The 17877-nt window shown below is 35.7% G+C and overlaps 1 protein-coding gene across 4 annotated transcripts in view; it reads right to left on the bottom strand.

Annotated features, from left to right (window-relative positions):
- The window catches only part of STRADB (STE20 related adaptor beta), a 35953-nt gene that overhangs the window by 8220 nt on the left and 9856 nt on the right, over positions 1-17877 (bottom strand). For all 4 annotated transcript variants that reach the window (XM_025441627.3, XM_049106640.1, XM_025441628.3 and 1 more), the window contains one exon: positions 1356-1452. In XM_025441627.3, the coding sequence (XP_025297412.1) occupies positions 1356-1452 (97 nt within the window). The remainder of the gene's footprint in view (positions 1-1355; positions 1453-17877) is intronic.

Here is a 17877-nt window from a genome sequence, read left to right as displayed (position 1 = left end):
ATAGGCAAAGAGCATCTATGGATAGTTCCCCTCTAACCATCTTTCCTCAGTCATCTAACTGAAGTAATTTTTTTTTTCTTAACCTCTTTTTAAATTGACACCATCTGAACGTCCTTTCTAAGATGGGGCATTTTCCAGTGCTATTTAAAAATGTCAGATCCTTATTTTCTCTTGGCCTCCTTGACACTGGCATGGCAAGGTCAATGACCTACGCTTTGCCAAAATGAAGGACAGAGTTAGTGACAACAGAAGCAGAGGCAGTCAGAACTCACTGCAGTGGGTTCCAATATCTGGGATGTAAGTATTCTAACAGGTAGTACACTAAACTAGGCTATTCCTATGCCATGGCCCTGACTCTGGTTCTAAGATGTAGCTTTTCTTAGTTTCTTTCAAGTCTTTCTCTCTAGCCAATAATTCTAGGTAGGTTAACAATACTATTAAAAAAATTCCTCTCTTAAATTAGTCAGGATTATTTTCTGTTGTAACAAAAACCCTGATTAGAGTATTTAGCAAACTTTTCCTCATTCTTCAGGATCCTGCTTGTTTTTGTGATCTTTTTTGGTATCTCAGAGTAGTCAAGATGGATGGTTAGATGTTCTATCCTTTTTTTTTTTTTAATATGTTATTTATTCATGAGAGACACACAGAGGTGAAGACATAGGCAGAGGGAAAAGTGGGCTCCCTGTGGGGAGCCTGATGTGGGACTCAATACCCCCCCACCGGGATCATGACCTGAGCCAAAGACAGATGCTCAACCACGAGCCACCCAGGTGCCCTTGTTCCACCTCTTGTGTTTTCCATAATAACACACTTATTTTTTACATAGTTTTGTATCCCTAGCATCTAACACAGTATCTGTTTGCAATGTTTCATAGATATTTCTGAATATTCAGAACAAATGTTTCACATGTATGTGACTAGAAACAATTATTCATCCTGTCCCAAACTTAACTGAGAAAGGTTTCTATTACAAATGGGATTTTAGGTAAGTTTTTAAGTTAAAAGAAAGTAATCTGGTTAAAAGACTGAAAGAGTCACATGATTTGATTTGATTTTCATACCTAGTGTAAATTACAGACTTAAAATTGGAAGACTGCCACGATAAAGATAAATAAATATCTAGATTGCTTAGGGTCTTACTCTTCTAAAACTACTTCCTTAAAAAGGTAAAAATTCTAGAGAATAATCTTGAAAAAAATTTGGGCCACTATTTAGGACATAAAATTAATAGATCTGTCTGACACAATTAGCATCTAGTTTTATGCTATATGTGACAACAAAAAAAGACCTGCCTACAAAATAATCTTTTTGGCAATTTCATTTCTAATAGTGAAGGGTCAACCCAGGATAATTACCTATTTCCACTTGGAGTTCATAGTGAGAAACATTGGTGGAACAGATCACATCCTTGGCTCTAGTGGTTGGCAATCGGGAAAAGGCTGGCTCATCAACCTGTGTTATTTTAAAAAGATGAAAACAAAATACATAAAAGTTTTAGGTCCCCCATTTTAGTCCACTACCCTAATATAAAATATTGATATTTTATTTTCAAACCCACCAGTGCTCATTAGGAAGGCACTGGAAGGTGACTTAAGACACTGTTTCAAAATTTAAAAAGAGTTTACAGTTGCTAATAAATGGTTAAAAAGCTATCAGCATGTAAAGGAGGAGAAGGCAGGAAAACCAGATTTATAGGTAGCCAAAAATACGTTCCTGCACAATTTCCAACAAACATTTTTAGAAGTTGCTAGAAATAGCTATTAATTCTCCAGGGTATCTGATAAAAACATGAAGGGAAGAAATGCAGGGACCTGTCAGGAATATTCTATACTTTGGTTCTTGCTTCAAGTGGTTGCAAGTTATACCTATTACATATATAGGCACCGGCTCAGCTAGTGAAGGTGTTAACAAATCAAGGAAAAATGTCCACATTGCAGCCTATTAAAATTCCCGAAGTTCTTTACAAGATGATCTCAGAAGGGAGATCACAAAGAAAAACCTCAAGAGATGGGAGAATAGGGCACAGACCTCCTGAGTTAATGACCATGTACCAATATGAGGTCTCAGGGTGATCCTTTAGGGTTAAAATCTTAGCTCTGTAGCAGATCCCAGTATCAGTGAAATAACATGCACACAGAAGAAAGAAGAGGCCACCACCACTAGTGTCATATGATAGCCAGGATAACCTCCCAAAAGACACTCATACTCCAAAAGACACTTAGGACATTTTACAGGCACCAGCAGATGGCAAGAATCTTGTTACTACTTCAAAGGTAGAGAAAAGGAAGAAAGGGATTAGAAATTACATTACTGTGTAGTAGGAGCTGTGCCACTTCTTACATCCTTGATTCTGTATGTTCCCTAAACTTTTAAAAGAACAGGAAAAATATAAGCTCACAGTTAAAGATGAATAAAGGTAACTATTGTTCAAAAGGATTAAAGATTGTAAAATGAAATCCCACTATTAAATTGGAAATAATCCCAATGAAGAAAAGAGATCTAAATAATTCAATTCATTTCTTCAGAACAGATAATCTTCAAATAAATTCAGATTTAAAGAATACAAATAAGAGACAGAAGAACATAAAACAATTTTTAAAAAATTTTAAAGTGGCAACCTTAAGCCTGTAAGGAAGGCTAGAGCACCAAAGGAACTGAGGCTTACGGTTTACTGCTTGAGAAAAATGGAATACCTTATCAGATGACAGACTGAAAGCAAGCTAATCAACTTCTATTTTGCTTCTGTTTACTCCATTAAGGAAATATATATATATTTTAAATAGCCCCACTGTGGGGCTTAAATTCACAACCCTGAGATTAAGAGTCAAATATTCATGAGAGAGACAGAGAGAAAGACAGGCAGAGAGAGAAGCAGGCTCCACGCAGGGAGCCTGACGTGGGACTCAATCCCGGGTCTTGAGGATCAGGCCCTGGGCTGAAGGCGATGCTAAACCGCTGAGCCACCTGGGCTGCCCTAAAGTTTTCTTTAAGATAGGAGGGGCAGGGGGTCTGGGTGGCTCAGTCCACCGGGCACCTAAACTCTTGCTTTTGGCTCAGGTCATGATCTTAGGGTCATGGGATCAAGCCCCATGTTGGGTTCTGTGCTCAGCACAGAGTCTGCTTGGGATTGTTTCCCTCTTCCTCTCCCTTCCCCTTTGCCCCTTCCCCCGCTTGTGTGCATTCTCTCAAATAAATAAAATCTTTAAAAATAAAAACAAAATAAAGGACGCATATATGTTGTAGATAAGTGGCTAAAGTCCAATCAAAGTGTTTTTAAATGGGTTCAAAGTTACAGGCCAAACACAATTATATCTAGGATATTAAGTCTGCAGATGTAGTAGAACTGAGAATAGAAACCAGAATGAAACACCTGGGGTATACACGAATGAGACTTATTTTTTAATCTCAGAACGCATGCTAGAGGGGCAGGAATCTTTACGGGACTTCTCCAAGGACAAAAGAGCTGGAGGGAAGCTATTTCTCTCCCTAACCCCCAACCTAGAGAGATGGACACCTGCAGGAACACTCCACCTAGCTCACTAGCAGCATACTTGGCCTTCATGTTCTCCTGAAGACCTGCCCTGAGCAGTAGTCCATCCAAAGCAGAGTCACAGCATAGCATTGTGCAAGCAGTCCAGACCGTAACCAGTACCACTCCAAAGTGACTCTTGCTATAGAGAGAGGGGAAGATAACCATACATACCAGTCTGACTCTGACTCCAGCAGTGTGCTGGGGGTAAACATCTGATCTGGCTACAGGCTGCTCCACCAAAAGCTTCTCAGGGGACAACACAGGGAGAGCAAGCACCCTACAGTTGGGTGAGACTGTAGCTTTTGCAAACACCTAGCCTGACCCACCTTAAGCCCAAGGCAGCTGCAAACTGGCCAGGGACCAAAACCTGCCAACAACTGGCAAAAAGAACTACTTGCAGATCACTGAACTGAGGGCAAATATTGCTCAGCAACAACAGGGCACATACAACACACACAGGAGACGCCCTTGAAGCACTTGGTTCCAATGCACTGGAGGGTACTACAGAATCTCTTCTTTAGAAGGTCATTACTTGCAAGAGCAGGAGAAGTAACTGGCTTTTCTAACACATAGAAACAGATAGTAAGATAAAATGAAGAGACAGAGGAATATGCCCCAGATGAAAGAGCAGGACAAAATCACAGCAAAAGAACTAACAAAACAGATATAATATACCTGATAGAGAATTTAAAGTAATGGTCAGGGCAACCCCGGTGGCGCAGCGGTTTAGCGCCGCCTGCAGCCCAGGGTGTGATCCTGGAGACCCTGGATCGAGTCCCACATCAGGCCCTGCATGGAGCCTGCTTCTCCCTCTGCCTGTGTCTCTGCCTCTCTCTCTCTGTGTCCCTATGAATAAATAAATAAATAAAAAATGGGAAAAAAAAATAAAGTAATGGTCATAAAGATACTCACTGGACTTGAGAAAAGAATGGAGTATCTCAGTGAGACCCTCAACAAAGAGACAAAAAATATAAACAAGAACTAAGCAGAGATGAAGAACACAATAGCTCAAAAATATACTAGAGGGAATAAATAGTAGACTACAGGAAGCAGAAGACTGGATCAGTGACCTGTAAGAGAAATAAAAAGCCATCAAGCTGAACAGCAAAAAGATGAGAATAGATTAAAGGAACTCAGCAACACCATCAAGCCCAATAACATTGCATTATTGGGATCCTGTAAGGAGAAGAAAAAGGGGACAGAAAACTTATTTGAAGAAATAATAATTGAAAATGTCCTGAATCTGGGGAAGGAAATAGAAATCCAGATCCAGCAGGCACAGAGAGTCCCCAGTGAAAGCAACCCAAGGAGGTCCACATCAAAGACATATAATAATTAAAATGGCAAAAGGTAGTGATAGAAAAGAGAATTTTAAAAGCCGCAAGAAAACAGTTACATACAAGAGAAATTCCATAAGACCATCAACTGATTTTTCAGCAGAAACTTTGCAAGCCAGAACAAAGTGACATGATATATTCTAAGTGCTGAAGGAAAAAATCTGCAACCAAGAATATTTTCTTCATCAAGACTATCATTCAGAATAGAACAAAAAGCTTCTCAAACAAAAGTTAAAGGAATTCATCAACACTAAACCAGTCTTACTAGAAATGTTAAAAGGGATTCTCTGGAAAGGAAAGGCCATAAACTAGGGTAAAAAAAAGTACGAAGCACAAAAGCAGTAAAATTAAGTACATCTATAAATATCAGTCAAGGAATTCACAAAATAAAAATACATAAATTATGAGACCATATACGTAGAAGGTGTGGGGAGGAATAAAACTTTAGTGCTTTTAGAAGGGTTCAAACTTAAGCAACCATCAACTTAATATAGACTGCTATATGCATTAAGATGTTATATATAAACCTAACAGTAATGAGAATTCAAAAACCTGTAATAAACATGCAGAAAGTAAGCAAAGGAATCCAAGCATATAAAAAGAGCCATTAAACCATGAAAGAAGAGAGCAAGAGAAGAAAGGAATGGAGGACTACAGAATCAACCGTGAAATAACAAAATGGCAGTAAGTGCATACCTTTCAGTAATTATTCTGAATGTAAATGGACTAAATGGTGCAATAAAAAAAACACAAGGTGGACCAGAGAGTTTTGCCAGGCCTCAGGGAGGTGGTGACAGGTCTTATTTCATAAGCAGATGAGGGCATACTTAGTTGGAACTCACCACATCCAGGCCAAAGACCAAACATTGCCCAGAGCAGGCAAGAAGAGCCTCTGCAGATGACTGGCCCAAAGGACAAAGGAGCCAAAACACAACAGCAGAGTGCAGGCAACACACACCAGAGATACTCCCAGAAGGACCAAGCCCTGGACACTACATGATCTCCTTCATATGGCCATTACTTTTAGGAACAGGAGACATTAATTGTCTTTTCTAACACACATAAGCAGCCACAGACTTAGACAAAATGAGAAAACAGAGGAATTTATCCCAAATGAAAGTACAACATAAGGCCATGGCCAGAGATCTAAACAAAAGTAATATAAGTAACATGCCTGATGAAGAATTTAAAGCAATGCTCATTCATAAGGATACTCACGAGGCTTGAGAAAAGAGTGGAAGACATGAGTGTGACCCTTACTACTGAGATAAAAGAATCAATCAGAGATGAAGACTGTAATAGACAAGATTAGAAACATGCTTGCTGCAATGAACACCAGGTGAAAGAAGCAGAGGAACAAATTAATGACATAAAAGACAAAGTAATGGAAAGCAATTATGTAGACAAGAGAGAGAGAAAGAATGATGTAACAGAGAACAGACAGGGAACTCAGTGATTCTGTCAAACATAGTAACATTCATCTGATAAGAGTCCCAGAAGAAGGGAGAGAAATGGGGGCAGAAAATTTATTTGAAGAAATAAAAGTTGAAAAAGCCCCTAATCTGGGAAAAGAAATAGACATCCAGATCCAGGAAGCACAGAGAATTCCCATCAAAATCAACAGAAAAGGGCTATACCAAGACATACTGTAATTAAATTTATAAAATGTAGTGATTTGGACGCCTGGGTGGCTCGGCAGTTGAGCATCTGCCTTTGGCTCAGGGTGTGATCCCAGAGTTCTGGGATCGAGTCCCACATCAGGCTCCTTGCATGGAGCCTGCTTCTCCTTTCTCTGCCTGTCTCTCGGCCTCTCTCTGTGTCTCTCATGAATAAGTAAATAAAATCTTTAAAAAAACAGAAACAAAATACAATAATTAAGAAAAAAATCTTAAAAACAACAAGACCAGAAAAGTTACAAAAGAAAACCCATAAAGCTAACAGGAGATTTTTCAACAGAAACTTTGCAAGCCAGAATGGAGTGGCAGGATACAGTCAAAGTGCTTAATGGGAAAAATTTGCAGCCAAGATATTCTATCCAACAAGGCTATCATTCAGAATAGAAGGAAAGATAAAGAGTTTCCCAGACAAAAACTAGAGGAGTTTGAGATCATTAAACCAGCCCTGTAAGAAATATTAAAGGGGACTCTGAGAGAAAGAGGAGACCAACAATGGTAGTATAAAGATAGGAAATATAAAAGCAGTAAAAATGAACATTTCTGTAAAAATTCAGTCAAGGAACCCACAAAAAAAGATAAAAAATAACATATGAAAAATGTGGGGAGGAGACAAAAATGGATTCAAACTTAAATGACCATCAACTTAATATAGACTGCTATATGCCAAAAAGGTTATAAATAAACCTAATGATAATAATGTATCAATCAAAACTACTAATAAGTATGCAAAGCATAAAGAGAAAGAAATCCAAATATACATAAACTCAACAAATACAAAAGAGAAGACAAGAAAGGGTCAAAGAAAAGCTCCAGAAATATACAGAAAACAAGTAATAAAATGCCAATAAATTAATATCTATCGATAATTATTTTGAATATAAATGGACTAAACACTCCAATCAAAAAACACAGAGTGTCAGAATGAATAAAAATATAGGATCCATCTCTATGCTGCCTACAAAAGACTTATCTTAAACCTAAAGTCACCTACAGAATGAAAGTGATGGGATGGAGAAACAATCATACAAATGAATGTCAAAAAAAACCCCTGCAAGTAGCAATACTTAGGCACACTAGACTTTAAAATTAAAGACTATACGAAGAGATAAAGAAGAACACTACATAAGAATAAAGGGGGACACCCCAACGAGAAGATATAGCAATTATAAATATTTATGCAAACAAGGGAGCACCCAAATACATAAAATAGTTAATAATGCATAAAATGACAATAATACAATTACAGTAGAGAATTTTAACATCCCACTTAAATCAATGGACAGATCATCTAGATAGAAAAGTAACAAGAAACAGTGGCTTTAAGTGATACACTGGATCAGATGGACTGAACAGATATATTCAGAACATTCTATCGTAAATAGCAGAATACGCATTCTTTTCAAGTGCAGGTGAAACATTCTCCAAAAGAGATTATATATTAGGCCACAAAATAGGCTTCTAAAATATAAGATCAAAGTCACACCATGCACCTTTTCGAATCACAACACTGTGAACCAAAAGTCAAACACAAAAAAGCATCTGGAAAGAACACAAATACATGGAGATTAATTAACATGTTACTAAATAATGACTGGATAAACAAAGAAATCAAAGAGGAAATAGAAAAATACATGGAGACTAACAAAAATGAAAACATAGAGGTCCAAAATCTTGTGGATGCAGCTACAGCAGTCTAAGGGAAGTTTATAGCAATACAGGCCTACCTTAAGAAGCAAGAAAAGTCTCAAAGAATCTAACCTTACACTTAAAGGAGCAAGGAAAAGAAGAACAAACAAAACCCCAATCCAACAGGAAGAAGGAAAAATAAAGATTAGAGCAGAAATAATGATATAGAAACTAAAAAAGTAATAGATCAGATCAACAAAACCAGGAGGTGATTCTTTTAAAAGTCAACAAAATTGAAACCTCTAGCCAGATGTATAAGAACAAGAAAGAATCAAAAAAATCACAAATGAGACAGGAGAATGACAACCAACACCACAGAATACAATTAAAAGAAGATATGAAAACTACATGCCAAAAAACTAAACAACTTATAAGAAATGGATAAATTTCTAGAAACATATAACCTACCAAAACAGAACCAGGAAGAAATAGAAAATTTGAACAAACCAATTACTAGCAAAGAAATTGAATCAGTTATCAAAAAACTCTCAACAAACAAAAGTCTAGGGCCAGATGGCTTCACAGATGATTTTCTGAAAAGATTTTATTTATTTGAGAGAGAGAGAGAGAGAGAAAGAGAGAAAGAGAGAGAGAGAGAGTGCATTAGCAGTGGGAGAGGAAGAGGGAGAAGCAGACTCCTTACTGAGCAGGGAGCCCAATGTGGGACTAGATCCCAGGACCCCAGGATATGACCTGAGCCAAAGGGAGATGCTTAACGAAGCCACCCAGGTGCCCACACAGACGAATTTACTAAACATTTAAAGAAGAGTTAATAACTATTCTTCTCAAACTATTCCCCCCCCCGCCAAAAAAAAATAATAATAAAGAGCAAGGAAAGCTTCCAAGTTTATTCTCTGAGGCCAGCATTATTCTGATATCAAAACCAGCTAAAGACACCACAAAAAAATTACAGGCCAATATATCTAGTGAACATAGATGTAAAAATCCTCAACAAATATTAACAACAGAATCCAACAATACATTAAAAAAGTCATTTACCACGACCAAAGTGGAATTTATTCCTGGGATGCAAGAGTGGTTCAATATTCACAAAGAAATCAATGTGATGCAGCCCATTAAAAAAAGAAAGGATAAGAACCATATGATCATTTCAATAGATACAGAAAATCATTTAACAAAGTACAACATCCATTCATGATAAAAAAAAAATCTCAAGAAATGGGTTTTGAGTAAACATAATTCAACATAATAAAGGCTATAATAAAGGCCCATAGCTAATATATTATCCTCAATGGGGAAAAAACTGAGAGATTTTCCTTTGTGATCAGGAACAAAACAGAGATGTCAACTCTCAGCACTTTTATTCATCACAGTATTGAAAGTCCTAGCCACAACAATCAGACAAGTGGAAAAAAAAAAAAAAGGCATCCAAATCGGTAAGAAAAAAGTAAAACTTTCACTATTTGCAGATAACATGATACTATATATAGGAAGCCCAAAAGGCTCCAACAAAAAACTGATAGAACTGATAAATGAAACCATTAAAATTGCAGGATACAAAATAACAAACAGAAATCTGTTCCATTTCTATATACTAATAATGAAGCAGTGGAAAGAGAAGTCAAGGAGTCAATCCCATTCACAATTGCACCAAAAATATTAAGATAGCTAACAAAAGAAGTGAAAGACCTATACTCTGAAAACTATAAAACATTAATGAAAGAAGCTGAAAATAACAGAAAGAAATAGAAAGACATTCCATGTTCATGGATTGGAAGAAAAAATATTTTTAAAATGTCCATACTGTACAAAGTAATCTATACATTTAATGCAGTCCCTATCAAAATATCAACAGCATTTTTCACAAAACTAGAACAATCCTCAAATTTGTATGGAACCATAAAAGAACCCAAATAACCAAAGTAATCTTGAAAAAGAAAAGCAAAGAGGCATCATAATTAAAAAAAAAAAAAAAAGAGGCATCATAATTCCAGACATCAAGCTGTATTACAAAGCTATAATAACCAAGACAGTATAATAATGGCAAACAAATAGGCACATAGATCAATAGAACAGAAAACCCAGAAATGAACCCACAAATATATATCAATTAATTTTTGACAAAATAGGAAAGAATATCCAATGAGAAAAATACTACCTCTTCAACAAATGGTGCTGGAAGAACTAGACAGTAACATACAAATGAATGAAACAGGATGACTTTCTTATCCATATACAAAAATAAATTCAAAATGGATGAAAGGCCTGAAACCATAAAAAGCCTAGAAAAGAAGAAGTAACTTTTTTAATATTGGCTGTAGCAACTTCTTTCTAGATATGTCTTTTGAGCAAGGGAAACAAAAGCAAAAATAATTGGGACTACATCAAAATAAAAAGGTTCTGTACAGTGAAGGAAACAAAATTAAAAGGCAATCTAAAGGAATGGGAGAAGATATTTGCAAATCATATATCTGATAAAGGGTTAGTATCCAAAATATATAAAATAACTTACACAACCCAACAACCAAAAAACAATCTAATTTAAAAAGACATTTTTCTAAAGAAGACATGCACCTGCCAGAACACCATGGGTGGTTAATTGCCTTGAGTTGGAAAACGGTTTGCATTTATAACTGTAAATTTATTCATCCTTTTAATTTAGGTAAGGTTTTTGTACACAATACTCAATTCTTTAAGAGATGACAACAAATTTTGGTTTTTCTACTGTCACGTGAGATTAGGTCCCAGCAATGCATCATTGTGTGAGGAAAATAAAGTGCTGCAGTAAAAAAAAAAAAAAAAACAAAAAAAAAAAACCACTCTTGCACTGGTGGGAATGCAAACTGGTGCAGCCTCTCTGGAAAACATTATGGAGGTTCCTCTTAAAAACAGAACTACCCTATGACCCAGCAATTGTAGTACTAGGTATTTACCCAAAGGATACAAAAATACTAATTCAAAGGGATACATGCACCCTAATGTTTATAGCAGCATTACCTTTAATAGCCATGCTTGTTTTCTTATGGAAACAATCCAAGTGTCCAATGACTGATGAATAAAGAAGATGCGATATATATATATATACACACACAATGGAATGTTAGCCATAAAAAAAGAATGAAATCTTGACATTTGCAATGATATGGATGAAGCTAGAGAGCATTATGCTAAGTGAAATAAGTCAGAGAAAGACAAATATATTTCATTCATGTGTGGAATTTAAGAAACAAAACAATCAAGCAAAGGGGAAAAAAAGGAGAAAGAGAGGCAAATCAAGAAACAGACTCTTAACTACAGAGAACTGATGGTTACCAGAAGGGGGGTGGATTGGAGGATGGCTTTAATAGGTGATGAGGATTAAGGAGTGTACTGGTTGTGATGAGCACTGGGTGATGTTTGGAGTTGCCAATCACTATATTGTCACCTGAAACTAATATTACACTGTATATTAACTAACTTGAACTTAAAAACAAAACAAAAAAACCAGAATGACTGAATGGATAAAAAAACGACTCATCTATGCTTCCTACAAGAGACTCGTATTAGAACTAGAGACACATGCATATTGAAAGTGAAAGGATGGGAAAATATTATGCAAATAGAAGTGAAAAGAAACCTGGCATAGCCATACTTATGTTAAGCAAAATAGACTTTAAAACAAAAAGTGTAACAAGAGACAAAGAAGGACACTACATAATAATAAAGGGAACAATCCAAAGTGAAGATATACAATTGTAAATGTTTATGTACTCAAAAATGGACCATCCAAATACATAAGGCAACTATTAACAGACACAAAGGAAAAATCAATAGTAATACAATAATAGCAGAGATCTTTAACACCCCACTTTGTTCAATACATAGATCATCCAAACAGAAAATCAACATGGAAAGAGTGACTTTGTTTTTATTTCTCTTCTTTTTATTTTTTAATTTTCTTATTTTTTTAAGAGAAGGAGAAAGAATGGGGGAGAGGCAGACACAGAATTTTAAGCAGGCTCTGCATCCAGCATGGAGCCCGACATGGGGCTTGATCTCTGGGCTCTGAGATCATGACCTGAGCCAAAATCAAGAGTCAGATGCTTAACTGAGCTACCCAGGTACCTCAAGAGTAACTGTGAATGACACATTGACCAAATGTTTCTAACAGATATATTCAGAACATTCCATCCTAACACAGCGGAATACACATTCTTTTCAAGTGCACATGGTACATTCTCCAGAACAGATCACATGTTAGACCATAAAACATGCCTCAACAAGTTAAAAAAGACTGAAATCATATCATGTATCTTTCTGACCAAAATGCTGTGCAACCAGAATTCAACCACACGTAAAAATCTGGAAAAAACAAATACATGGAAGTTAATTAACATGCTACTAAGCAATGAATGAGTCAACAAAGAAATCAAAGAGGAAATGAAAATATATGTGGAAACAAATGAAAATACAATAGTCCAAAATCTTTGGGATACAGCAAAAGCTACTCTAAGAGGGAAGACTATAGCAATACAGGTCCACATCAAGCAGCAAGAAAAATCTCCAATAAACAATCTAACCTTATTCCTAAAGGTGCTAGAAAAAGAAGAACAAACAAAACCCAAAGTCAGTAGAAGGAAGAAAATAATAAATATTAGAGGAGAAATAAATTAAGTAGAAACTAAAGAAAGAATAGAACAGATCAATGAAACCAGGAACTGGTTCTTTGAAAAGATAAAAAAAAAATTGATAAACCTTTAGCCAGACTCAAAAGAAAAAGAAGAGAAATACCAACCCAAACCACAGAAACACAAATTATAAGAGGATATTATAAAAATTATATGCCAACAAACTGAAAGCCTATAAGAAATGGATAAATTCCTAGAATCAAATAAACTACTAAAACTGAATCAGGGAGAAATGGAAAATTTGAACAAACCAATTACCAACAATGATATTGAATCACCAATCAAACTGAATCAGTAATCGACAAAAAGCCAGGACCAGAGGGCTTCACAGGTGAATTCTACCAAATATTTAAAGAAGAGTTAATACTTATTCTCTCAAACTATTTCAAAAAAAGAAGAGCAAGGAAAGCTTCCAAATTCATTATATGAGGCCAGAATTACCCTGATACCAAAACCAGCTAACGGCACCACAGAAGTAACAGAACTATAGGCCAAGACCTCTGATGAACCTAAGTGCGCAAAAAAAAAAAAAAAAAAAAAAAAAAAAAAAAAATTAAGCAGGTGGAATCCAACAATACTTAAAAAAATTATTCACTACGATCAAGTGGAATTTATTCCTGGGATACAAGGTGGTTCAATATTCACAAATCAATTAATGTGATACACTGCATCAATAAGAGCAAGGATAAAAAAACTATATGATCACTTTAACAGATACAGAAAAGCATTTGACAAGTAAAACATCCATTCATGATAAAACCCTTAACAAAGGAAGTTTAGAGAAACATACCTCCACATAATAAAAGCCATATATTAAAAATCCACACCTAACATCATACTTACTGGTGACAAACTGGGAGCTTTCCCCATAAGATCAGGAGCAAGAAAAAGGAGGTTCACTTCCACCATTTTTATTCAACACAGTACTAGAAGTCCTAGCCACAGCAATCAGACGACAAAAAAGAAATAAAAGGTATCCAAATTTGTAAGAAAAAAGATAAATTTTTTACTATTTGCAGATGACATGATACTACATACAGAAAATCCTAAAGACTGACCAAAAACTACTAGAACTGATAAAGGAATTCAATAAACTCACAAAATCGACATATAGAAATCTGTTGCATTTCATACACTAATAATAACATAGCAGAAACAGATTTAAAAAAACACCATTTACAATTTCACCAAAAAGAACAAATACCTAGTAATAAACTTAAAGAGGTAAAAGACCTGTATTCTGAAAACTATAAGACACTGATAAGAAAAACTGAAGATGACACAAACGAGTGGAAACATAGTCCATGCTCATGCACTGGAATAATCAATATTGTTAAAATGTTCATACTACCAAAAGCAATCTACAGATTTAAAGTAATTCCTATCAAATTTCTAACAGCATTTTTCATAGAACTAGAATGAATATCCTAAAATCTGTATGGAAACACAAAAGACCTCAAATAGTCAAAGCAATCTTGAAAAAGAAAAACAAAACTGGAAGTATCACAATCTCAGATATCAAGATACACCACAAAGCTGTTGTATTCAAAACAGGACGGTATTAGTATAAAAATAGATATATATGTCAATGGAACAGAAAAGAGAGCCCAGAAATAAACTCATGATTATGTGGTCAATTAATCTATGAGAAAGGAGGCAAGAATATGCAATGGGAAAAAATCTCTTCAACAGTGTTGGGAAATTGGACAGTTACATGCAAAAGAATGAAACTGGACCACTTTCTTATACCATACACAAAACAAACTCAAAATGGAGTAAGGACCTAAATGTGAGACTTGAAGCCAAAAAAATTCTAGAAGAGAGCACAGGTAGTAATTTCTCTGACATTAGCCATAGCATCATTTTTCTAGATAGATCTCCTCAGGCAAGGGAAACAAAAGCAAAAATAAACTATTGAGACTACATCAAAATAAAGAGCTTCTGCACGGCAAAGGTAATAATAAAACAAAAAAGCAACCTACTGAATGGGAAAATATATTTGCAAAAGATAGATCTACTAATACCCAAAAATATAAAGAATTTATACAACTCAACACCCAAAAAATAATCCAATCAAAAAATGGGCAGAAGACATGAACAGACATTTCTCCCAAGAAACATAAGATAGCCAACGGAGACATGAAAAGACGCTCAATATCACTAATCCTCAGGAACTGCAAATCAAAACCAAAATGAAATATCATCTGTCAAAAAAGCTAAAATCAAGAACACAAGAAATGACAAGTGTTGGCAAGGTTGTGGAAAAAAAGGAACCCTCTTGCACTCTTGGTAGGAATGCAAACTGGTATAGCCACTGTGGAGAACAGTATGGAGGTTCCTCAAAAAGTTAACAAAGAACTACGATATGATCTAGTAATTCCATCCTGGGTATTTACCCAAAGAATATGAAAACACTAATTTAAAAAGATATACACACCTCTACAATAGTCAAAATATGGAAGCAACCCAAGTGTCCATTGATAGATAAATGGATAAAGAATATGTGGTATATATACACAATAGAATATTATTCAGCTATAAGAAATAATGTAATCTTGCTATTTGCAACACTGATGGATCTAGAGGGAATATAAGTGAAATAAGTCAGGGAAGGACAAATACAGTATCTCACTCATATGTGAAATATAAGAAAACAAATGAACAAAGAAAAAAAGATATTTGACAAGGGTGTCAAAACCATTCAATAAAACAAGAACAGTATATTCAGCAAATGGTGCTAGGAAAAGTGTATATCCACATACAAAAGAATGAAGTTGGATGCCTATCTAACACCATATACAAAAATTACCTCAAAATGGATCAAGGACCAAAATTTAATACCTTAAACAATAAAATTCGTAGAAGAAAACATAGGGCAAAAGCTTTATGACATCAGATTTATTTATTTTTAAAGATTTTATTTATTTATTCATGAGAGACACACATAGAGAGAGAGAGAGGCAGAGACACAGGCAGAGGGAGAAGCAGGCTCCATGCAGGGAGCCTGATGTGGGACTCGATCCTGGCTCTCCGGGATCACGCCCTGGGCTGAAGGTGGCGCTAAGCCGCTGAGCCACCGGGGCTGCCCCTTTATGACATCAGATTTAGAGATGATTTCTTGTAAATGACAGCAAAAGTATAATGAACAAAAGAAAAATAGACAAAATGACTTCATGTAAATTTTTAAATTTTGGGCATCAAAGAAATACTAACAACAAAGTTAAAAGGCAACCCATAGAATGTGAGATATTTACATTTGTAAATATCTGGTAAGGTGTTAATATCCAGAATATAAATAGAACTTCTAAAACTCAACAACAAAATAAGAAAACTCCATTGAAAAAAGGGCAAGGGACTTGCACCGACCTTTCTCCACACACAGAAGACATACAAGTGGCCAATAAGCACATGACAAGATATTCAACATCGCTAGTTATTAGAGAAATGTAAAGCAAAACTACAATAAGAGAAAAAAATACCCAAAAAACAAAAACAAAAAACCTACAATGAGATACCACCTCGCACCTGTTAGGTTGACTACTATCAAAAAACTGAAAATAAAGAAGTGTTGGGTAGGATGTAGAGAAACTGGAATTCTTGTACACTATTGGTAGGAATACAAAATGTAGAAAACAGTATGGTAGTTCCCCCCAAATTAAAATAGCATTACCATATGATGCAGTAATTCTGCTTCTGGGTAAACCCAAAGAACTGAAATCAGATATTTGCACACCCATGTTCATAGATAGCATAATTATTCACAATAACCACAAAGTTAAATCAATCCAAGTGTCCATCAACAGATGAATGGATAAGCAAAATGTGGTATGTACACATAATGGAAAGCTTTCAGCCTTAAAAAATAAGGAAATTCTGCAATATGTGGAAACACAAATGAACCCTGAGGACACTAAATGAAATTTAATTCAATCACAAAAAGACAAATGCAGTAGGATTCCACTAATACCAGGTAAAAAATCACAGAAAGTAGAATGGTGGTTGACAGAGACTTGGGAGGGAGAGAGAGAATGGGGAGTTATTGTTTAATGGATACACAGTTTCAGTTTTACATGATGAAAAGAGTTATAGAGGTTGGTGGTGACAGCTGCACAACACTATGAATGTATTTGATTGTACACTTTAAAAATGGCTAAGATGGTAAATTTTGTAATGTATTTTAATAGCAGCCCACGCCCAAAGACCCAGAAACACACATACACACACACACACACACACACACACACACAGGCAGCCGCAACTATGGAAGTTTCCTGAAGTTTAAGAAAGACCTCTCTCTTGGCAACAGTAAGGGCAACAATAGCAGACTGCCTCAATCTGAAGAGTAATTCTTGAATGAAAACTTGGATTGGATAATATATTTTATTACACAAAAGGACAGAAGACTGAAAGACTTAAGAACATTAGTGAGTAAAAAGTGAAATGAGAAAAATGAAGACAACTGAAAATAGGATCAAGATAAACTTACAAATAGGAATAACTGGCATGACTTTATTTTATAGGAAAACAAGGCATTTGCAAGGCAGATTCCATTTTGTACTAAGAATTGCAGAATAAAGTAAGAATTTAGAAAGGGAGGACCCCAGAGAAATATTTATTCCCAAGCATGTTTTTAAAATTATTATTTAGGGAGCCCTGGGTGGCGCAGCGGTTTGGCGCCTGCCTTTGGCCCAGGGCGCAATCCTGGAGATCTGGGATCGAATCCCACGTCGGGCTCCCTGCATGGAGCCTGCTTCTCCCTCTGCCTGTGTCGCTGCCCCTCTCTCTCTCTCTCTCTCTCTCTGTGACTATCATGAATAAATAAATAAAATCTTTAAAAAAAATTATTATTTAATATATACCAGGCATCGCCCAGGGGAAATACAGATGAAAAAAGCAGGATGCCTATTTTATGAGAATCATGTTCTAGTTAGACACGTATATCAATTATTGTGAGACAATATAATAAATATCATTTTCTGGGAATGTCTAAGATTTGTAGGAGCATAATGGAATAAAAT

This window comes from Canis lupus, chromosome 37 (assembly GCF_003254725.2).
Source record: "Canis lupus dingo isolate Sandy chromosome 37, ASM325472v2, whole genome shotgun sequence".
NCBI lineage: Eukaryota > Metazoa > Chordata > Mammalia > Carnivora > Canidae > Canis > Canis lupus.
Note: the sequence above shows the minus strand (reverse complement) of the source record. Positions and strands in the feature narration are given on the sequence as shown.